The 24,542-nt window shown below is 38.9% G+C and overlaps 1 protein-coding gene across 9 annotated transcripts in view; it reads right to left on the bottom strand.

Annotated features, from left to right (window-relative positions):
* Positions 1-24,542, bottom strand: part of PREX2 (phosphatidylinositol-3,4,5-trisphosphate dependent Rac exchange factor 2) — a 285,788-nt gene that overhangs the window by 159,241 nt on the left and 102,005 nt on the right. For 8 of the 9 annotated variants that reach the window (XR_004680417.1, XM_035011286.1, XM_035011287.1 and 5 more), the window contains exons 8-11: positions 19,157-19,260; positions 9,695-9,844; positions 6,212-6,356; positions 2,775-2,875 (exon numbers count right to left, since the gene is read on the bottom strand). Coding sequence is in view for 8 of the 9 variants with exons in the window: in XM_035011286.1 (XP_034867177.1) it covers positions 2,775-2,875; positions 6,212-6,356; positions 9,695-9,844; positions 19,157-19,260 (500 nt within the window). In the remaining variant the exon portion in view is untranslated. Of the gene's footprint in view, positions 1-2,774; positions 2,876-6,211; positions 6,357-6,558; positions 6,753-9,694; positions 9,845-19,156; positions 19,261-24,542 lie in introns of those variants that run through there. The other variant, XM_035011292.1, reaches the window with a different exon arrangement.

Raw genomic sequence — 24,542 nt, 5'->3', positions numbered from 1 at the left:
AGTTTTCCCTGCAAAAAGTTAATTCTCCCATCCTTATAGATTTCTACCTTTCTGAAAGGAAATATGTCAACAGCTGGATTGCTTGATGAACAAGGTAAAAAGATGGTCTTAAAACTACGAGACCATAAGAAACAAAGGCCATTAGTTCATGTTTACATACCTTCAAGTATCTAGCATGATATCTTACACACAGAATGAAGGAAAGAGTCAGTAAGGAAAAGAATAAACAAAAGTGTTCATAAACAGATTTTCCCTCCTTTGCTCTATTGGTAAGACATAGTCCCTGGAAGTACATAGTCTAAATGAGAAAGGAATCATCTGATTTCTGAAGGTCTATGACTGTATGCAAATCCTCTCTATAGTCTACCTATTTGAGCTTCAGTAGACTGCAGGACAAAGCAAATATATTCCCTTCTTGACCCAAGTATACACTTGGACTCGGGGTTAGAGGGAAGGAAAGAGAAGCAGCAAAGAGGAAAGCCATCTAGCCCAACATCTTTTCATATTTACTTATAAGTTTCTGAGTGATGCTTTTTAGCATACTAGGTGCTACATGGTGTTTTCACGGTGCTAAAGAATCAAGTACAAAATCATATACAATTTATCAGTATTATCTGTTTAGTCACAATAGAATTATTCATTTATTCATTCACTGAGCAAATATTTATTAAGTACCTACATTTGAGGGGCACGGGAGGTCTTTACTATATATTAACAAACAAGGCTCCTGTTCTTATAGTACTTCTATTTTGATTGGGGGCCAGAATCGGCATGGATCAAGAGAGAAATAATAAATAAACAAATAAAATAACGTAATAATTTTAGAGAGTGATAAGTTCATGAAGAAAATTTTAAAAATTAAAAACAGTTTACTGTAATAATGGGATGAGATTTTCCAAGAGTGTCACTTAAGACATGAGTCATGAATACTGCGACTTTTGTCATTTCATTCACTGCTATCCCTCCAGCACCTAGAAAGGTCCCTGGTATATATTAGGAATTAATAAGTAATAGTTGAATGAGAACAGCAAGAGCAAAGATCCTAAATGCACAGTCATCCTGGAGTGTGTAAGGAAGAGACAGAAAGTCACAAGGGCCACAGTGTAATGCGTTAGGTATAACAAATGTGCCAACTCACAGAGGAAGTCAGGGGCCCAATCATGTGGGGCCTTGTGGGCCATGGTAAGAGATCTGGACTGTGGTAAGGGGTTCCAGACTCTTCTTTGAGTTTAATGGGATGCTAGTAGATGATTATAAGCAGGAGAATACCTTGATCTTACATTTGTTTTAAAAGGTCGCCAGCTGTTACCTGGAGGCCATATCATAGAAATGGAGGACAAAAGTGGGAGCAAGGAAGGAGAAGATGGTGACTGGGAAGAAGGCGGGGATCCTGGAAGTGAGAGAAGTGATCTGATTAGGGATCTATTTTGGTGGTAGAATTCATAGGGCACCCAGTATGGTGGGGAAAAACTGGGAGGATCTAGTTCATTTTCATCCCACTCTAATTAAAAAAAAAGAAAAGAAAAAAAGAACACTGAAATACCTTAGTCAAATACCTGTGTTTATTCATAATTCCCTCTTTTTCTCCTCTCCCACATTTTGCATTAGAAATTCTTCAAGTTTTACTTCTTAGTCCCATTATCACTACTTTCTTCTTTCTTTGTTGTTGATGTTCTCAGGAATCTGGTGCTCTCTTGAAATGATTATCGAATTTGTCTCTGGATCTCTCTATATTCTGAGCTTTACACATACATTTTCAACCTCTTGCTGAGCACTCCCCTGCGGATGTCTCATACCCAACCTGCCACAAACTCTTCATCTTCTCCCCACCCTGCTCCTTCTCCTGAATAATCATCCCTGTCACCCAGATAGAAACCTCAGAATAACCTGATCCTGCTCTTCACTCATCTCCCACATCCAACAGTTATCAAATATGCTGCTTCAGCTTCACCAAGTCTCCCAGATGGGCCACTGTCATCATGCCCTAGAACATATCCCTCATCCTCCTACTGCAGGGAAAGGCGGGGGCCTCCTCCCTGCAGTGAGACCTCCTGATGGACGGGGCTCCCTGCAGTGTCTCCAACATCTCCACTCCACGTTCCACACTGCTGCATCTAAGGGCTCTAAAAGCCAAGTTCTGGCCACTTTTCTGCTTAAAAGTGTCCATCATCTCCTCACCTTCAGAATAAACCCTACATATTACAGCCAGAGAGTTAAGATCTTGTGGGATCAGATGTGCCTACCTTTCTCACCGCACCCTTCCTCCCCAGTATATTCATCCATGAAGTAGACTGTCTTGCCTCGTGAGATTCTGTGCTAGTTCCTGAAGAGGCCACCATGAGCTTTCCCACTTCCATTCTGTAGCATCTATACTCTCCCTCAGGGCGGGACGTCCTTCTGCCCTTCTGTCCCTGTCAGAGTTCTATTCATTCTACAATGCCTTATATTGAGGCCCTTTCCCTCATAAAGCAGTCCCAAATACTCCAATTAGAACTTGCCATTCCTTCCTCCCAATCCCATAGTGACCTATATTTCTAATTTTTGCCTGTTTTGTAGCCTTCACATTAAAGTTAACAAATATATCACCATAAACCCACACTCCCCAAAACTCCCAGAACTACAGTTCTGTCTATGTTAGGCACTTGAAATGTTATTAAAAATACACAAGCATCCTATAATGTAGACATTTACTATAAACTAAATCGATTAATGGAATTAAGATGCCTCCAACTGGTGGACAAAGAGAATAAATTAGTAACTAATAAAATAATTACCATGGTGGATGATCCCATTTTCTAATAATGCTTGTCCTAAGTGTACACCTTCCTCAGGCCTGTGAATCTCTCCAATTTCCAACAGCCATGACACAAATTCACTGCAACAGAAATCCAGTGAAACAGTTAAATAGATCCCCCCACCCCAAGGAAGTCTATTTCTACCATGCTTTCATCAAGCAGCTTTGGAAGGAGTCTCAAAATATAAAGAAATATTTGCAGTGCATTTCAGCATGCATTTTTCACATAAGCAAAGCCCAAAATTATTTAAATTTTATTCTATTCTAGAAAACCCATGTCCATACATTCATGCTTACCTAAACCATATATAATAGCTATTTAACTTACTGAGACCTCTAATAAACACAAAGGGAAAATTTTAGAGTAGTTTTAACTATAAAGAGCATATAATAGATCCTAAAGATAGCTAACAGGCAAAATAGAAAAATAATGACTTAATATAAGAGATAGACTTTCTGGAATATGGCTTTCCAGGCACAGAAAACCAGTGTATTTAAAACTCCAAGAAGGCAAAACACAGAAAACCAGTGTGTTTGAAGTTCCAAGAAGGCAAACCAAAAAAACCCTGCCCCATGTGGCAGATGGAATTCTAAACATGTCCTCTTACCCCCCTATCGAGAATCCCATCCCTTGGTTTTGTAATCAAATCCTAATCTAGGTAGTGCTATGAATGGATTTAAATATATATATTTATTTATTTATTTGACAGAGAGAGAACAGCAGAGGGAGAGGGAGAAACAGGCTCTCCACTGAGCAGAGAGCCCGACGTGGGGCTCAATCCCAGGACCCTGGGATCCTGACCTGAGCCGAAGGCAGAGGCCTAACCGACTCTAAATGGATTTTGTATATGTAACCAAAATCCCAAGTCAGTTGACCTTAAAATATGTCAATTATTCAAGGGGGCTTGAACCAGTCAGTTGAGCACTTTGAAGCAGAGAGTCTTCTCAGGCTGATGGCACAAGAGTAAGAGAAAAGTTAAAAGCACAAGAAAGATTCAGTGAGCCATTGTTGCCTTTGAAGACAGAGGGGCCATGTAGCAAGGAATGCAGGAAGCTTCTAACTGAGAGTGGTCCTGGCCAACAGCCAGCACAAAATAGGACTTACTCTTACAGTCACAGAGGACTGAATTCTGTCAACAACCTGAATGTGCTTGCAAGTGGATTTTTCCTCAGAGCCTTAAGATAAGGGCCCAACCGCAGTTCAGCCCTTGATTTTGGCCTTGATTTTGACCTTGTGAGACCCTAAGCGACGGCCCAGTATTGCTCACCTCGACCTCTTTCTGACCTATTGAATTATGAGCTAATGAATGGGTGTTGTTTCAGGGCACAAGAACGTTGTTATTTATTTTGCAGCAATATAAAATTAATACACACCAAAAGTTCTACTATACTGTTTTCAAATTCTGAAGTTATTTAGTGGGGCACACGGGTGGCTCAGTCGGTTAAGTTGTTTTCGGCTCAGGACATCTATCTTGGGGTCCTGGGATCAGTCATGCCTCCAGCTCCCTGCTCAGCAGGGAGCCTGCTTCTCCCTCTGCCCCTGCCCCTTCCCATGCTTGGGTTCTCTCGCTCTCTCTCCCTCAAATAAATAAACAAAGCCTTTAAAAATAAATAAATAAAGTTATTTAGTAAATTCATTCTTGTATTTAAACTGTCACCTGGGGGGCGCCTGGGTGGCTCAGTCGGTTAAGCATCTGCCTTCGGCTCAGGTCATGATCCCAGGGTCCTGGGATCGAGCCCCAAGTCCGAGTCTGAGTCCGGCTCCCTGTTCAGCAGGGAGTCTGCTTCTCCCTTTGACCCTCCCCCCTGTCATGCTCTCACTCTCTCTCTCTGACTCTCTCTCTCTCTCTCTCTCAAATAAATAAATAAAATCTTAAAAAAAAACAACTGTCATCCAAAAGGAATACTCCAACACAAAGCCATCCATCAGAACTGTCTACCACATACATCTGCTGTGGCTCTGAAAGGCCAGGGAGGATGCCAGGTCACATCTTTTACCATATGGGGGGTGGGGGAGGAGCCCCAGACATCACAGTAGGATGATGTTTTGTAACACAGGAGAGCCCAGCTCGGTAGTGATGTTTTTTATGGCCCTGTGGTATCATTAAGAGAACACTAAATAGAGAAACATTTTACAATAAAATATTTTACCATGTTCATGCTATAAAAATCTAACATTTGAACTTTTACATAAAGTAATGGATACATTTTAGAACGGTTTCAACGGTTTCAATTTTACATAGAGGTCAGAGAAACCAAGCTATAGAAAGTGTCAGGAAATTACTTTTCCATTTATTTCAAAACCAAAAGCAACACATATGGCTAAAGTCAAATAACCGACGGACATGGAATTCTAAAAATGGATATCTTGTCTAAAAAGCACATTTTAAGGCAGAAGAAGTTGTTAAAATGCTTTTAATTCTTCTATTAAAAGGAGCATTCCAAAAGAAAGAAAATTTAAAAAGAAGTAAACCTCAGTTTTTTCCTTGATGGCACAAAAATAATAAGAATACCAACTCCGGGGGCGCCTGGGTGGCTCAGTCACATAAGCATTTGCCTTAGGCTGAGGTCATGATCTCAGGGTCATGGAATTGAGCCCCGCATCGGGCTCTGCACTCAGCATAGAGTCTGCTTGTCCCTCTCCGTCTGCTCCTTCCCCCATTATCTCTCTCTCTCTCAAATAAATAAATAAAATCTTCAAAAAAAAATCAACTTTTAATAAATATAAAGCTTTTAACTCCTAAGTATGTATCTGACGATTAGAAATAATGTATAGGAACAGCCAGCACAGGGCCGGGCTTAAGGCGGCCACTCTTCCCTTTGGTCCTGCAAGCTTCACCCAGCAGGGGCTCCCACATGCAGCTGTCCGCAGAACCCAGAGGACACACAGTGGATCTATGCTAAAAGCCCAGGCAACCTCTCTGCATGTTGCTCTGTGCCAGATCCACTGCATGACCCTCTTTTTCAGACTCCTCACTGATAGTCCTCCATGCTGATCCCGGCTGTCAAAGTGCTGGATTAATTTCGGGTTTAGACTGTGTGTCTTGCGTTCTCTAGTTCTCGGACTTGTAGGCCCCGTAGCTGCATCCTTGTTGGACTTCGTCCCCTCTCGGCAAACCCGCCTGCCTGCCAGCCCTGCCCGACCCCAGCGTCCGCTTTGCCCTTGGAACATGGTACATCTGAAATTGTTGACGTCAGGGATGGATGGATAGATGTCTTAAGCTTTCCATATTTCTGGCTCTAGGTCCATTCCTTCATCCCACTATGGTCCAGGAAATGTTGACAGGAAAGAGATATTCAAAAATGCCCAAGGGATATTTTTTTTTAAAGAAAAACAAATCACTGAAGGAAGGGTAGCTAACACATGACATAGTGAAAATCTGAAAGAAATCCATGCACCCAGACTATTGACCTTACCTTCCAAGGAAGCATTTAGGGAATGTGGTCAGTTTTCTTTTTCTGTCTTTGATCAGATTCCCTTGTTTGCACATCATCTTATAGAGTTTCTCACCCTGTTCGGAGATCATTACCCAGGTGTCTTGCTCCATTCCTAACTTTAAACCTATTGAAAAGGAAACAAAGGACAGGTAACTGAAAAAGTCTCCTCACTCACTCCTGCCTGAATGAAACCAACATTTATTGCATGTCAACCCTGGGCAGGGGATTGCAGATACAGAGCTCTGTACCACAGGACCCTGGTCTTCAAGAAGCTCAGGGGATCCCAGGGAGACAGTCAGGACAGGATCCCCAGGGCTGTGTGGCACCTTTGGTTTGGCCAGTGAAGGAAGAACAGCTGCAGCTCAGGCTCCAGGCACCCCTTCTGCAGCATTCGATCAGCACAACTGGACAGGTGGCCCTGAAAACAGCCTTTCGGCAGAAGCTGTGACATAAGAAAGGCATATTCAGAGGATCTTACCTCTGAGAAGTATTAAGAAAGGTTTCACAGAAGACCAATGTTTAAACGCAGAGGGATGAACAGTATTTCCAGAGAGAGAGAAAGTGTTCTCAAGAGCTACCTGAGGTGAAGCACCACAGGGGGCCCACAGCCCCGGGCTGGAGGTGAGGACAGGGGCCACACTGGTGAGTCAGGGAGGGGCCTTGCTCAACTGCAGGTTCCATGTCCTTCATCCCTGAGGTATCAGGGAAACATATAAGGGTTTGCACCAGAGGGAGGGGAAAAGCAGGGCAGGACAGGAAAGAAAGTTTTGTTGCTTTGGAAACAAAGCTCAGACAACAGTATAGGAACAAACTGAAGGGGGCAGGCTTTAAAAAAGGGGAGATCATTAGAAGGAAACCTCAAAAATTCAGGTAAGGTCAAGCCCCTGCAGACAACAGTAGGGGCCATGGGGCAGAGAATGAAGCTGAGAAATATCTAGGAAGTGGTATTGATAGGATACAGCAAAGGGTTAAATGTAGGCATTATGGAAAAAGAGAGATCAGGATGCCTTCCAAGCTTTTGAGGAAAGCCGAACTGGGGAATAGGGGGGAAGAAGCATATTTGGGAAAGAGTTTCAGGTAAGGAGGAGTCCAGTACCATGCAGGGTGACTCTGGACATTCAGGTAGAGCCTAAAGTCAGCGGAACGCATGCACATGAAGCTCAGGAGACAGGACAAGGCAGGACACAAAGATGGAGAAAGTGGCAGTGCAGACATGGACGTGAAGCTGGTAGGAATCAGTAACCCAGGCAAGGATGTATCTTAGAGGGGACCAGTGTCAAAGCTGAAACCCGAGGAATACCCACAATCAGCAGATGGAACTGACGAACTGTTGCAGAAGAAATACTTGAATTAGGGTGCCTCGGTGGCTCAGTTGGTTAAGCATCTGCCTTCGACTCAGGTCATGATCTCATGGTCCTGGGATTGAGCCCTGCATCAGGCTCCTTGTTCAGCAGGGAGTCTGCTTCTCCCCCTGCCCCTCCCCATGTGCACGCGCGCTCTCTCTCTCTCTCGCAAAAATAAATAAAATCTTTTAAAAAATACTTGAATTATTTTTAGTCTTCTAGCTACAAAATTTTTTATTAAAATTTTTATTTTTTACAATGGAGGAGCAATTACCATTTGTCAGTAGTAGAGAATAATCCATTAAGAATAGAGCCTGTTAACATAAACAAATTTATAGAATGTGCTTGTTTGCTTGTTTGCTTTCTTTCTCTTTCCCTCCCTCCCTTCCTTCCTTCCTTCCATCCTTCCTTCCTTCCTTCCTTCCTTCCTTCCTTCCTTCCTTCCTTCCTTCCTTCCATCCATCCTTCACTTTACGTTTTCTATATGCATAGCCATTCTGGAAAAAAATAAATAAATAAAGCTTCAACTTGACGAAACATTTATTTTACCTTTTAAATGATTTGCTATGCTATTTGAATTGATTGCTAGATTCAACAAAACTTAAAGAATCAGCTATGTATTCATAATCTTTGTTTTAAATTTTTCTAACTGGCTCTCCATCCAAGATCAATCAAAGGAGTTAGTATTTGAAAATGCTTTGGAAATTCTCAAACAAATGTGTACTATGAATATTTTAATAGAAGTAGGAGCTTTGTATGTTCTTCAAGGGAAAATTTCTGAAGATGGAAGAAAGGGTTCTTTGTGTTCTGAAATTTCATCAGCAATGAGATATTTTGCTCCTAAGTCTCTGAGGAAAAGGAATGAACACTGTCTTGTTTCTTACCAATTATTTGGTAAAGAAATTAGTAGTAACACAAGCATTTCTATTTCCTACTTGAATTACAGAAATGTGCTTAACTGCAGATAAACTTGACACAACTGAGTATTGCCAGATCAAATACCTTTTGCAAATCTTGCTAAAAACATGAAGCAATTTTGAGCCAGGCCTCCTCATATGAACAAACTCCTTATTGGGTTGCATTATATTCAATGGCATTGTAACAATTTTCAAATGTTAATGTATAACCAGAGTGCCTTATTCTATAATTAGGATACTAACATATTTGGTCTAGAAATTTTCAGTGTACTGTTAAAGATAAAACTGCTGAAGGCCCTGCATTATACTATTGAAGTTTGTCTCTTACAGGAAAACCCCATAATGATGTTTTAGAAATGGTAAGAATAAGGTGCAAAGAAAATTGAACACATTTTAAAGCAAATGAAACTATTTGCTGTAGACTGAACGTTTGCATGCCTCCCGAATTCATATGTTGAAACCTAACACCCAATGTGATGGTATTAGGAGGTAAGGTGTTGGGGAAGTGATTAGGTCATGAGGGTAGAGTCCTCATGAATGGGATTAATGGCCTTATAAATGAGACACAGAGAGATCTCCTGCCCCTCTGCTATGTGAGAACACAGTGAGAAAATGGCCATCTATGAACTGGAAAACTGCTCTCACCAGATACTGAATCTGGGGCTCCCAGCCTCCAGAACTGTGAGCTACAAATTTCTGTTGTTTATAAGCCACCCAGTCTGTGGTATTTTGTTATAGTGCCTCAACAGACTAAGATACTATTTAAAAGACACTGCTTGCCACAATATATCATTTTACTAATTATACAATGTTTTTCTTTTCTTTTAGCAATAATATTAGAAGTATTCAAAATGTATTTTAGGGGTGCCTGGGTGGCTCAGTCGGTTAAGCATCTGCCTTTGGCTCAGGTCATGATCTCAGGATCCTGGGATTGAGTCCCACATCAGGCTCCCTGCTCAGTGGGGAGTCTTGCTTCTACCTCTCCCTCTGCCTGCCACTCCCTCTGATTGTGCTCTGTCAAATAAATAAATAAAATTTTTTTTTTTTTAAAAAAAGCATTTTAGCATGAGTCTTACATCACATGGGAAATCTAAGTGAATATCATATGCCTTTTTACTTTCTCATAACTTCTGCCCATTATCTGCTTTCTTGCTAAGTTGTAATCTTCACAAAGTATAATAGTGCTCAATTCATACACCCACCTTTTCGCCGTTCTCTTTCTTTCAAAATAGCTTCAAACCATTCATGTTTCTCCTCAGGTGTTTTTGCCATACACACAAACCATTTATTTTTCGCTGTGTTATGTATCTTCCATCCATTGACAACAATGTGTCCACTGCTATGGAAGTCAGCTGGAAATTAATGGGTAAAGGTGAACAACAAATATAATATCAATACAATCATTCAGTTCTCAACAGTTCCAAGATCATTGAATTCTCAAAAGTATCTTTGCTTTATATGTGTGAATGAAGAACATAAAAACAAAAAAATTAAGTGTTTATATATTAAATGCCGTCAGTACTCAGGAATAGAACATTTCTAACTCATAACATTAGTATATTACATGAAACTGAACATCTGAACTAATATTCCTTTCCTCTATGTCCAAAAATATTGTGAAAGTTCCTAAAGTAATAAAAAAAGAACTTTTAAAAGATTTTCATCTCAATAATCGAATATCCAAGGTGTCAAATTCATTTTGTCTTTTTAATATTCCTTTGAAATATCATTCTAGGTTTCAAAAGCAAACTATACCGCCACAGAACAATTCTCAGCTGTTTAATGAACCGCACAATAAGAATCAGAACAAATGAATGGAACATACCAAGAGTACATTTACCTAATCTTCAATAAATGGAAAGGTTCAAATGCCTTATCATTATCATTGCTCATGGTTGAAAAATACACACTCTTTAAAATTAACACATCATTCCATATAACTTGCTTGAATAAAAACAAAAAAATTTTTTGAGTCTGAATTCACATTGTCTTTTTCTACGTCTCATCGTAATTTTGGCTACATTGTCATGCTGGATTTGAAAATGCCAACAGAAAACCCTCTATGGCAGTTTTCTGCCTAATAGCAGGTAGAGAATAGTGATGTTACTTGTATCCAGCCTTTACTGGCATGACAGTCTGCAAAGCAAAGATTCAAAATGAAAAAACATATGACAAAGGCCTGAGTCAGCACCTGCACCAATTTAAAGTGACACTTTTAATTCATCTCCCAGAGAGTCACTAAACAGCAATGGTGGGTAGCCAGGAGGTGAGCCACAAAATGTTAAAGGTGGTTTAGAGAAATGACTTCGTGGCACTGTACTATTTTTTATTTCTTTATTTTTTCTCAAATGGCTTATTTTATTTGGTGAGTTCTGGCAGGCATGGTTGGCACTCATTCTCCCCAAATCTTGTCCCCATTGTCTTTTTAGCTCCAAAATCACCATACAGTATATGTGACCAGATTAACTATTCCAAAAATGCATTTTCAAATGATTCCATATAGTTGAGGGTCTTTAAAAATTCCAAGTTATATATGAGCCAGGATAGACTTATATTAGATCTTAGTCTATAATATATATATACATACATATATGTGTGTCTCTCTCTCTCTCTATATATATATGTCATAATCCCATTAATAATAACAATTCTGATAAAGTAGCGATTCAAACTAGCAGAAGATTTCCGCCATCAGGAAATAACAGTCTGTTTTTAAAAGGAATTTTTGTACTTTCCTTCTTACCCTTACATAATTAATTCATATTCATATCCTATACAAAGTAGCAGATCCTAGTAATATATGTCAGATAGGTATCAATGACATTAGTAAGAAAGTAAAAATTATTAGTTAATAATTATACCATAATGCCTTGTTACCTCCTACAAAAATCACCAATTGAGAAATAATGATAAATTGGTAGGGAAAAAAGATCAAATTGTACATGTCTACACACCCTCCTCCTCAACTGTGTCACCTTACAGGGTCAGTATCACAAACAAGCATAATCTTTTCAGACTCTCCCCTCTTCCACAATCAGACCGAGATTAGCTAAGTGAACCCAGCATAAAGACCCCACATTCCCACTAGTGTTATTCCCCTTTTAATCATATTCCAGGTAAAGAAAATCACAAGAACCACACGCAATGTACAGTAAAATTAAATATTGGACTTACTTTAAAATGAACATAATGTATTCTTCCCATAGAACACTGAGGAACACAAGTTCATGTGCTAGGCTGATGCTCCTGACCCTGCACATCATATGCCCGGGGCCAGACAGCCCTGTAACCTGGGTCTTCCTTCCTTCCCTCCCTGGATTATTTGAGCCTGGCATTGCTCTCTCCACACCCTGCTGACTCTTCCTTCAACATTTTTCATCAGGCCATTCCTTACATCAAAAGCCTTTGGTAGCTCACCACTGAATCAAGTGAAAACATGAAAGCTTGCTTTCGTGCTTCTTCTTAAATTGACCCCTCCCCCCCACTGTGTTCTTCTGTGGCCCTGCCACTTTTTGCGGCTTTCCTCCTTGTCCTGTAACTTACTCGTTCTCCAGGCTGATGCTCACTCTCAAGCTACCCAGCTCTGCTCTCTGCCTCAGCAACTCTTTTTTCTCCTTAAAGTGTACCCAGATCTTTTGCGAAGCCTTGCTTAACCATTACAACCTGGGCATTCAAACTTCCCTTGGAAAATGTATGATTAAACTCAGAACCAGACAAGTCAGCATGTGATTGCACGTGGCCATTGTTTCATGAACAGAAAGCAAGATTATTAACTGACTGTAAAATCTGCCAAGTCAAATAAAAGGTTAATTGCTGTACCAATACAATACTTTGAAAGAACAGCTTATGTCACCTAATAATTTAAAATGAAAGGATAGGGGCGCCTGGGTGGCTCAGTCTGTTAGATGTCTGCCTTCGGCTTAGGTCATGATCCCGGAATCCAGGGATCGAGCCCCGCATCAGGCTCCCTGCCTAGCGGGGAGTCTGCTTCTCCTTCTGCCCTTCGCCCTGCTCGTGCTCTCTCTCTCGCTCTCTCAAATAAATAGATAAAATCTTTTAAAATAAATAAATAAATAAATAAAATGAAAGGATAATATTCCTTTTTTTTTTTTTTGAAAGATTTTCTTTATTTGTCAGAGAGAGAGAGAGAGAGCACAAGCAGGGGGAGCCGCAGGCAAGGGAGAAGCAGGCTTCCAATGGAGCAAGGAGCCCAATGACCTGAGCTGAAGGCAGATGCTTAATTGACTGAGCCACCCAGGTGCCCAATAATGTTCCTTTTTAAAGTTTATGTGCTAGCCACTTTCTGTCACTAATTTTAAAAATCATAATTTTAAACATATATACAAACATGTATGTGTATATATAAAACAGGACTCAAAAAGTAGTATAAATATCACAGTGATATCAGTTACCAAATTACCAATGTTCTACCAAATAAGCAACTGATTCTCATTTATTTTGAAATGAGAATTAGTGATATATAAATGGCTTCATAATTTCAATCACAGCACATTTTTCAATAACTTCATTCTAAAAAATAAGTTTGAATTCAACTTATTTATTAAGAACAGCCACATAAAGATCATGGAAGAGGCACATGGGTGGCTCAATCAGTTAAGCATCTGCCTTCATGGGGCACCTGGGTGGCTCAGTCGGTTAAGCGGCTGCCTTCGGCTCAGATCATGATCCCAGGGTCCTGGGATTGAGCCCCGCATCGGGCTCCCAGCTCTGCGGGAAGCCTGCTTCTCCCTCTTCCACTCCCCGTGCTTGTGTTCCCTCTCTCTCTCTGTGTCTCTCTCTGTCAAATAAATAAATAAAATCTTGAAAAAAAAAAAAAAAGCATCTGCCTTCAGCTTAGTTCATTATCAGCTCAGGTCATGATCCCAGGGTCCTGGAATCAAGCTCATGAGCCCATGTCAGGCTCCCTGCTCAGTAGGGTGTCTGCTTCTCCCTCTGCCCCTCCCCCCCGTTCTCTCTCTCTCTCTCAAATAAATGAAATCTTTAAAAAAACAAAATCATGGAAAAGCCCAACAGTGCTTTTCCTTAGTAGAAATTTAAAAATATTTTTTAATGAAAGAATAATTTATTAATGCCAAATGTAGGAATTTGCAAGTTTCAATGGATCTAAAATATAATTCTACAGGAAGTGTTAAAAAGGAATGGAATTAAAATCGTCATTCATTAAGTGTAGAATATCCAAATTCAACAGTCTCTAGGCACTGATGTCTTTTCCGAAAAGAGAAAAATCCAAGGGGCAGCCCTGAACAACTTACTAATTACTTTGAAGCTATACAGTTTACAAATTCCTCACTCTTAATTCAGCATAGTTTTACATAATGAGATGAGGTTTTTCTAAAACTGATACTACTATAACTCTCAGTGGAAATGCTGGTATCTTTTCAATAGTGTGAGTTTAATGAGATGGAAGCTAGCCAAGTACTCAGGCTAGGAAACAGAAGAAACTGCCAGAAAATATTATTCAAAACATCAAGAAACTGATGTCTAAACAATGTGTTTAACCCTTATTCTGGTGATCAACAGTGTGCATGCACAAATTTCTAAGAGAAATTTTAAAAATTATAATTTACTCACATTATGAATACTTAATGCTGAAAAAATTACTTTTTGGAATAAATCTTTGATCTTATCAAATAACAGAAGAAAATTTTCTGGTATCCAAAATTTCATTTGACATTATTTATGGCAAAAAAAGTTTTTTAAAAAAGGTTCTAACTGATTTTTCCTTTTAAAACTAGAAGTAGCTTCCTTAACCTTTTTGAAATTCCCAATAACATATTGAAAATTTAAGTGTATCAGGAAGGAACGAATATATGCCTGGTAGTCTTTTCAACATTGTAAAGTTATGCTGCTTTTTAATTAAGAATGTATTCAATTCAGCTTATACAACAGTACTATGGTTGTTAAGGTAACTATGGTTTATCTATTTTGTTGACTATTAAGTAACAATAAATATATGTTATGTGGTGATAAGACATGAAAATAAAGATGACTATAATTCAGAAAATGATTCTATTTAATTGAAAAGAGGATATAAAACTATAGAGGGCGCCTGGGTGGCTCAGTCAGTTAAGCGGCTGCCTTCGGCTCAGGTCATGATCCTGGAGTCCCTGGATCGAGTCCCACATCGGGCTCCCTGCTCGGCGGGGAGTCTGCTTCTCCCTCTGACCCTCCCCTCTCTCATGTGCTCTCTCTCATTCTCTCTCTCTCAAATAAATAAATAAAATCTTAAAAAAAATAAAAATAAAAAACCCCCAAAACTATAGAGTTCATGTTTTTAAGCATTTTTTAAAAATTTGTGCATAAAAAGAAAATTAAAGGAATATTTTAAAATTCTCATTTATTTCTCTTTAGATGATGAAATTATCTAGTATTTTCAACTTATTTCTGTTATTTCCAAATTTTCTCTAATTAGCAAAATTTAATTTTAAAAAAACCCAATGTGTTTAATATCTTTAAATGGTTTAAAATATTTATATTGAAAATGACAGCTGAAATCTTTCTTTAAAAAAAATCTATTTACTCTAAAGAACACCTTAAAGAATAAATAAATTTCCAACTTACTTATTTTAAATTTGACCATTGTATTGAAATTTGTGGTTTGTGTAACACTGAACTGCAGATCACATTTACTAAAGGTCACCATTTTGCCCTCTGTCCAACTACACAAATAAACTAGTTCTTAAGAAAGAATACAATACAAAAATAAACTAGTTCTTAAGAGAGAATATAAATGATCTGTTGTTATCTTCTGAATGAATTTCTAAGCATATACTATGAAAATTACCAAGAAAGTTAATGGCAGAAAGTTCAACAGCTTTCCTATTTAGGTCTTAAGCTGGATACTTTTTATGCATTATGATCAAACTAATATCTCAGAAAGAATCTTCAAAGAAGACTTAAATTAGAATTAGACAAAATGAGAGATGGATCTAGAGAATGGTGGAATAGAAATTTGGCCACAAACTCAATGGCTACCACCTTCCTTGAACATAAACAGTAATGGATAACATGGATATATTAAAATAAATACACAAATTTTTACATTTCTGCATGTCATATCATTATTGCATCAATTTTTTGTATTCTGAGATATAACTGATATAATCCAACTCATTAAACATTAGAAATAAAAGTATAATCAGGTTTATTTTTCAAAAAGATTTTAGATAGTTACACACTGGCTAAAAGCTTAGTCTCATTCCAAATGCAATTATTTCTTCTGCAAGTTTTGAGCTAAATCAATACAATCAGTGTCTGATGGAGTCCTTAGAAAAGAAATGCATTTTACTTATACCTAGAGTATGCAAAAATACCTAATATTTTTATAATATATTCAAGTAGATGGGGGGACATTTAAACTTTTCATCAAAAGTTCTAAGCACTCTTAAAAATATATCTTGGTTAATTAATTTGTATTATTTACCCACAACATGGTATAGTCATTGTTTGGTTTTGGTTTTGGCAATGAGCAGATGAGCCTGACAGTATTTACCATCCCTCATGTAACTCATCCAGGGTCCAAGTGTGGGAAGGACTTGACATACGGACATTGGTCAGCTCTGCTGAGATCTATCAACATCAGAGCTCCCATTCATAGAGTTTAAAGTAAGAACACTTGGGGCACCTGGGTGGCTCAGTCATTAAGCGTCTGCCTTCAGCTAAGGTCATGATCCTGGGATCAAGCCCCGCATCTAGCCCCACATTGGGCTCCCTGCTCATTGGGAAGCCTGCTTCTCCCTCTCCCACTCCCCCTGCTTGTGTTCCCTCTCTCACTGTGTCTCTCTCTGTCAAATAAATAAATAAAATCTTTAAAAAAAAAAAACAGTAAGAACACTTAAAACCTGAGCTCATCAAAAAGAAATGGAGATTTTGTGATGAAAATGACCAAGAAAACAAAAAAGGAGAAAGTTGGTGTAGCACCCAGATCGTTTCTTAGAAGAAACGAACAACCAAAGTTAATCTCTATATACTGATGCCTTATCTCTTCACAGCTCTCCAGTTGGTCCCTATAGATTTAAAACCCATATGGAACCTCTGCTCCCTATTTCTCAAGGCATGGCCATGGTCACCAAGGAAACCTCACTCCAGCCCCAGCTTCATATTAAACATCTGGGTTAACTTGGACGAGTTAGTTCTTCAATGTGGCTTCATTTCCATCATCTGAAATGTTAAGAGGGTATATTAGTTGATCTTCAAGATCCTATTCATCTTCAGAAATTCTATTTTTGAGTTTCCAAGTCCTGGCTGAGGATGTACGCTTATCCTAAAGACCTAGTAGTCACACTTACTAGAATACTAAATTTTCTTTGCAGGAAGCAAAAGGAAGGTAGCCAGCTGCAGCCTAAAATTTCTTTAAGTGACCTTGTAGCAAGTATTTGTAGCCAAATTCCTGCAACATGCTGTGTATATATGTTAAAGGAAGAAATAAGGCCTTAACTGGATACTACAAAGTAAAATTAATTCTTTCATCATATTTCAATGAAACCTGAGCCTTGGAAGTTTGTGCCAAGAGGTGTCATCAGACAATTTATGACTAAATATTCTAAAATGTCCTGTCTTCCCCACTAATTCATATCTACCAGGGTCTGAAGACTTGTTTCCCTAACACCCCTATCCCCCAGGTACTGAGGTCCTGAAGGCTACAATCTTAACAGCACTAAAAGAACATTTTCATGGGATTGAATCCAAAGGCCATTTGCTCCATCACCCAACATAGGCTCTCACTGCCCTACATCTATGCTGAAGATGGTATTCTTTTTTTTTTTTTTAAGATTTTTATTTATTTGACAGAGAGAGGCACAGCAAGAGAGGGAACACAAGCCCCGATATGGGGCTTGATCCCAGGACCCTGGGATCATGACCTGAGCCGAAGGTAGACGCTTAATGACTGAGCCACCTGGCGCCCCTGTAGACGGTATTCTATGCCCATGCCTCCAATGGCCCCGGGCTCTTAGATTTCCTTATCTAGTGCCCCAGTTTCCCAAAATGTAGGAATCATTGTCAAATTCATCAAAATTTACTAAAATTCACTTAGATTACCTGTGCAAATGGTACAAATGGGGACGACCACACCATCAGGGGGAGAGGGAAGGAAATGAGACACAGGAGCTGTGTGCCCATGAAAAGGCATAAAAAGGGGAGAAAACAAAGAGAAGGCTAAAGCAACAGGGGACAGGTGGTTCCAGCAGGGGGAGACAGGGCCAAGAAGGAACAAAGTGGAGGTTTGAGTGTGCCTTCCTCGGCCTTCCTTCCACCCACCTCAAGTACAACATGGGCTTTTGGATATTCTCTTGAGCAGTCAGGTTACCGAAGCAAGACAGCTGTTCACATGTAGACAGACAACATTCCTAAATGTCACTAGAGTCCTCTCAGAGCATTAAAATGAATTAAAATACCACCTTATAAAAAATATTGTGCACATCCTGATATGGAAAAATAGCCTACTAAGTCCCACATGTTAGCATGTGAGTATTTGCGGACAGGGATTTTCAGCTGTGCCAGCAGTCAGACAGCTCCCACACCTACATCCCTCCTTTAGCCCATGTGGAACCTCGCCACAAGATAACTTGGTTCCTAGGAGAGTACACCTGAGTTTTGCTCATTGCGCATCTTTTCCCCTTACCTGCAGCAATCATGCTTCACTATTTATGTTCTGGGCAATGTTTTAGGATGCTAACAATGGGATAGAGAAATGGTACACAGGTGAGCATCTGAAAATTTGTGCCCATGCAGATGGTAAACATTCTTCTCCCCTCTGGGACTAAGAGACGGCAACAAAGGTATGTGGTAGCAGGGAGCTGATCTGTGCCCCAAACCCATGTTTAAATGGGGTATTATAAAGGCATTTCTCTATATGGGAATTAAAGTCACTTAGCAACAATTAATATATTTTGTTTCATCTTGTCATTTCTCCTAGAAGCATATCTTTGAAATTCGAATTAAAATCATTGGGGGGGGGGAAATGTGATCCAATTTACTAATCATGCATATTATAGACTAGTATATCATCATATTACTTAATATTACACATTTATTTTTTCAAATAGAAAATAACTTATTTAACCTCAAACATTTATTTAATGTTTGTGACTAATCATGATTTGATAAGCTTACTTGTCAAAGTCTGTACCTTCAAAGCTGCAGTGTGAAAATGCACTATCTTTAAGTAATAAAGTAAAATACACACAACACACTTATTCTACAAGCAAATTGACAGCATGTTTATATGCATGGTGGCTGTAGAGCTAAAACAAATTTAGAGTTTTCCATATTCTACAGTGAACATACTATATGAAAAAATATCATATATATACATATAAAACATAGTATAACTTGAAGAAAATAAATTAATTCCTTATTCTCTGTACTCATGCTGGCGATACCAGGAACTGTGAGTGTGTACATCACTCCTACTCAGCTATTTCTTTGTATCTCTGTGTTGAATGCTAGTGTGTTTCGGCCAAGTATAATTTTCTACTTCCGATAGTCCTCATCTCTCTTATCTTGCCTTTCTCCTCCAACTGCTCTACCTAACAAAGTATTTCTAAGCTCTAATGCGCTGCAAATGAATTATTCAGGTGAGAAGTCTGTCTTATGAGGGAGTTTCCTATCGGTGTTTCACTTTAAAACTACAAATTACCTACCCGTGCCATCATCCACATTCTCCACTTCCATCACCTCTGTATTGATCCGGCCACGAAAAAGGTACCGATGTCCATCTGTAGATGCCTTGCTATTCTTCAACCGTCTTGTAATGGAATGAAATCACAAAAACTTTGTTACTAAACTTAATAAAAAACAGTGTTGAAGCAATATGGTGTAAGCTAACCTCTGAAAAAACACAAAAGACACCAATGCAATCAATGATATTGTTAGGCTCGTGGTGTTTTATACTTGTGTCCTCCCATTCATAACAGCATTGGTTGCTTTACAAATGAGGCTTATGTACTAGCTTTTGTAAACAAATGGAAGCTTTGGACTAAGAACAACATACAGCTGGGTGGGTAAATATGTGCTTTTGCTCAATTTAGAACATAAAAGGTACCAAATCAAAGTCTGTTACACACTGAAAGTTATTTTAAAATTTCATTTGATTTCTTTCACTTTCATTTCTCATTTTTCAGTAACTAGCTGGTAATTTCCATTTTTTTCAAGCTCGGGTAAAATTCAGTTAGTACTTATGATTCCTCTGCAAAGAAACTGACTGTGCTGGAAATTCTTCAGTTGAGTGTTATCCAGCTGAAAATATTTTTCCTATATTGTTTCTATGATATGAGACCTATATACTTGTTGAATAAGTCTCTTAATACATGTATAATCTTTTATAAGGGTCTTATTTATTTTTAAAATAGTCTAAAACATTCCAAAACTTTGGTATAGTGTGTCTAATATTGGTCTTTAATCTTAAAAGGTATGTACAACAAAGTTAAAATATCCAGGTTTGTAAATGAACATTTGTAATAATGAATTATGTGGTTAAGTGTGTTTATACTTGAATCACTGAACATACAGAAGAGATATTTTAGAAAGTTTTGTTAATTAAAGAGGAAAGATTCTAAGAAATGATTCAGGAGGATTCAAGAATACCTAGTCACTCAAAAGATTTCAATTAACTTAAACTATTCCATTTGACTCATTGACAAAAGTCTTGCTAATAATTTAATATACTGAAATAATTATTCATTTACTGTGTTGTACAGACACATCTAGCAAAAGTGAAGATGTAAATGTTCACCAACTTCAATATCCCTCTCCTCCTCACCCCTGCAGTTAGATATCAGCCCTCCCTGCAGGGAGGGGTCACAAGGTGCTGTCCCAGTCCCTGAATTCCTTCCGTGAAAGACAGGATATATTCCTCCCTTACATGTCTAAAGCTTCATCAAAACTTAGTAGTCCTTCATCCCTACTAAAAGAAACTAATTAAATAGATTAGTTAACCTGATTTAGGGTTTCTCAGCCCAGGCCTTCACCATCTTGCACTCCGATGTTCATTATGAAAGTGACCTCTAAATGTCCTTTGCTAATAACCTTAAATAAATGCTACCAATTAGGGATTCAGGCCATATAGTACGCAAGGTTGGCATCATAGCCACCCAAGAATAGAGAAGAATGCAGAGCACACTAATATGTAGGTAATTGTATATTCTCCCAGGTAGGACATAGTATTGTGGGTCTTGCAAAAGAGAATTTCTTGTAAGTTTATACATCATACTTCAATCATTTTTTTTAAGTTTAATATCCTTGATAACAGTTTTATTCACAGGCAAAGAATCATACCATGGAATCTATCACTGGTCCTATTTTCTAAAGCATTAATTTTCTTTGTGATCTTGTCAGTTCTGAACAGGCTTTTATATTTCCCTTGACCTGTAGATAATAACACTCAATATGAAATTCCAGTAAGTGTCTGATCAATATTGTTAACACTTAGCTTAAAAAGAGAGACCTTTGGTCCCTTCAGAAGGTGGTTCTATTAAAGTATACCTACTGAAAAGCCTATGCTTTGAAAATAATTTTGCTCTATATTGTAATGTAGAATATTTGATATCCCAATTCTATGATTTCCCTCCCAATTATGTGTTTTAGTGGTCATCAGGATACATCTTGCAGGGATGTTCATAATAGCAGAAAAACTAAGACAAACAAACAAAAACCTAAACTCCACTGATAGGAGAGTGAATAATATTCAACCAATGGAATATTATACAAAGTTAAATGAATAAACTATTCCTATACATATGGATACACAGTTTACAAACTATATTGTATACAAAATATAAACTGCAGAAGACAAAATACATTATAATACTTACAAAGCTCATTAACAGCCAAACTAAGCCATATCATGTTTTATGTATTAAATATTACACAACACAGAGGAGGAGCAAGATGGCGGAGGAATAGGAGACCTAAATTTTGTCTGCTCCCAGGAATTCAGCTAGATAGGTATCAAACCATTCTGAATACCTACGAACTCAAGAGGAGATCGAAGAAAAGAATAGCAGCAACTCTCTGAACAGAAAAGTGACAACTTTCTGGGAGGTAAGACAGGCGGAGAAGTGAATCCAAGGTGATATTTGGGAAGATAGACAGCGAGGGGGGGAGCCTCCGTCAGCCGCTACCGGCAAGTGATAGAGCAGCAGAGCACAAAATCGGAACTTGTAGAAGTCTGCTCCACTGAGGGACATCACTCCAGTGGCTAAGCAGGGGGTGGAACGCCCATGGGGACAGTGTGGTCTCAGGACCCTCGGGGTCACAGAAGGACTGGGGGTGTATGAGTGCAGCAGAGCCCCAGGTATCGGAGTGGGGAAGCCAGCTGCAGAGACGGAGCCAAGGAGTGAGCTCTCAGCTCGGGGTTGCCATAAACCGTGATCCGTGGCACAGTGGGGCCACTGCTCTTCCAGCAGGGCCCAACAAGTGGCAGATCCAGGGAGACTCCCCTTCCTCCCCTGGGAGGAGCAGCATGGGAGCGCACCGCAGGGATCTGCTGGGTTTGGAGACTCCACATGGGGTCATGAGCCAGAGACAGAAATGCTTGGTTACAGGACGGTGAGCACAGAGGGCGGCTGGAGACCGGGGAGACAGGAATGATTGACTGCTTTAATCTGGGGGCTCACTGAGGAGTGGAGCCCCGAGTTCTCGCCTCCTCCAGGACGGAGATTGGGAGGCCGCCATTTTCACTCTCCTCCTCCAAAGCTGTACGGAAAGCTTGCAGGGAGCTCACGAGAGCAAATCCGAGCAGATTGCTTAGCCCGGCCCCCTGCAAGGGCGAGGCAATTCCGCCTCTGGCAAAGACATTTGAGAACCACTGCAACAGGTCCCTCCCCCGGAAGATCAGCAAGAATATCCAGCCAAGACCAAGTTTACCGATCAATGAGAACGGCAGAACTTCAGCACCCAGGGAATACAACACACAGAATTCGTGGCTTTTTTTCCCATGATTCTTTAGTCTTTCAAAGTTAATTTTTTTAATTTTCTTTATTTTTTCCTTTTCTATTTTTTAATTATTTTTCCCTTTCAAACAACATATCTTATCAATCCCTTTTTTAAAAATCTTTTTTATTTTTCATTTTTACAGTCATATTCTATCCCTTCATTGTAGTTAACCTTATTTTTGTGTGTGTGTGTGTATATATATATATATATATATATATATATATATATATATATATATGTTGTTCTCTCTTTAAAATTTTGGGATACAGTTTCTTCTAAAAGACCAAAGTATACCCTAAATCTCTAGTGTATGGCTTTGTTCTAGTATCCTGCCTGATCAAATTCTTTCCCCTCCTTTTTTTTGGTTCCTTTTTTAATTTCTCCTCTTTCTTTTTTTAACCAACTTCTTATCGATTCCTTTTATAAAATATTTTATAATTTTCATCTTTAAACTCATATTCCATTCCCTCATCATATTTTTTTTTTATTTTTTTTTTTAAGATTTTATTTATTTGTGAGAGAGAGAATGAGAGACAGAGAACATGAGAGGGAGGAGGGTCAGAGGGAGAAGCAGACTCCCTGCTGAGCAGGGAGCCTGATGTGGGACTCGATCCCAGGCCTCCAGGATCATGACCTGAGCCAAAGGCAGTCGCTTAACCAACTGAGCCACCCAGGCGCCCTCCCTCATCATATTTACCCTTATTTTTGTACATGTATAAGTTTCTCTTTCCTTAAAATTTTGGGAGGCAGTTTCTTCTAACAGACCAAAATACACCCAAAATCTAGTGTGTGGCACTGATCTATTCATCAGCCTGATCATATTTGCTCATATTCATATTTTTTTTTTCCTTTTCCCTCTTTCCCTTTCTTTTCCCCCTGGTTTCGAGTCTCTTCTGATTTGTTTACTGTATATTTTTCTGGGATCAAAGTTACCCTGTTAGCATTTTGTTGTCTCATTCATCTATTCTCCTCTGGACAAAACGACAAGACAGAAAAACTCACCTCAAAAAAAAGAACAAGAGGCAGTACCAAATGCCAGGGACCTAATCAAAACAGACATTAGTAAGATGTCGGAACTAGAGTTCAGAATGACGATTACAAACATACTAGGTGGGGTGGAAAAAAGCATGGAAGATACTAGAGAATCCTTTTCTGGAGAAATAAAAGAACTAAAATCTAACCAAGTCAAAATCAAAAAGGCTATTAATGAGGTGTAATCAAAAATGGAGGCTCTAACTGCCAGGATAAATGAGGCAGAAGAGAGAATTAGCAAAATAGAAGACCAAATGATGGAGAATAAAGAAGCTGAGAAAACGAGAGATAAACAATTACTGGATCATGAGGGCAGAATTCGAGAGATAAGTGATACCATAAGATGAAACAATATTAGAATAATTGGGATCCCAAAAGAAAAAGAGAGAGAGGGGCAGAAGGTATATTGGAGCAAATTATAGCAGAAAACTTCCCTAATTTGGGGAAGGAACCAGGCATCAAAATCCAGGAGGCACAGAGAAACTCCTCAAAATCAATAAAAATAGGTCAATACCCTGACATCTAATAGTAAAACTTATGAGTCTCAGAGACAAAGAGAAAATCCTGAAAGCAGCTCGGGACAAGAGGTCTGTAACCTACAATGGTAGAAACATTAGATTGGCAACAGACCTATCCACAGAGACCTAGCAGGCCAGAAAGGACTGGCATGATATATTCAGAGCACTAAATGAGAAAAATATGCAGCCAAGAATATTATATCCAGCTAGACTGTCACTGAAAATAGAAGGACAGATAAAAAGCTTCCAGGACAAACAAAAACTAAAGGAATTTGCAAACACAAAACCAGCCCTACAAGAAATATTGAAAGGGGTCCTCTTAGCCTAAAAGTAACATAGACCATAAAGGAACACAGATAATATACAGTAACAGTCACCTAACAGGCAATACAATGGCACTAAATTCTTATCTTTCAGTAGTTACTCTGAATGTAAATGGGCTCAATGCCCCAATCAAAAGACACAGAGTATCAGATTGGATAAAAAAACAAGATCCATGGATATGCTGTCTGCAAGAGACTCATTTTAGACACAAAGACACCTC

Source organism: Mirounga leonina, unplaced genomic scaffold (assembly GCF_011800145.1).
Source record: "Mirounga leonina isolate KUSES-001 unplaced genomic scaffold, KU_Mleo_1.0 Mir_165, whole genome shotgun sequence".
In the NCBI taxonomy this organism is placed as follows: Eukaryota; Metazoa; Chordata; class Mammalia; order Carnivora; family Phocidae; genus Mirounga; species Mirounga leonina.
This window is presented reverse-complemented; position numbering and strand designations above follow the sequence as displayed.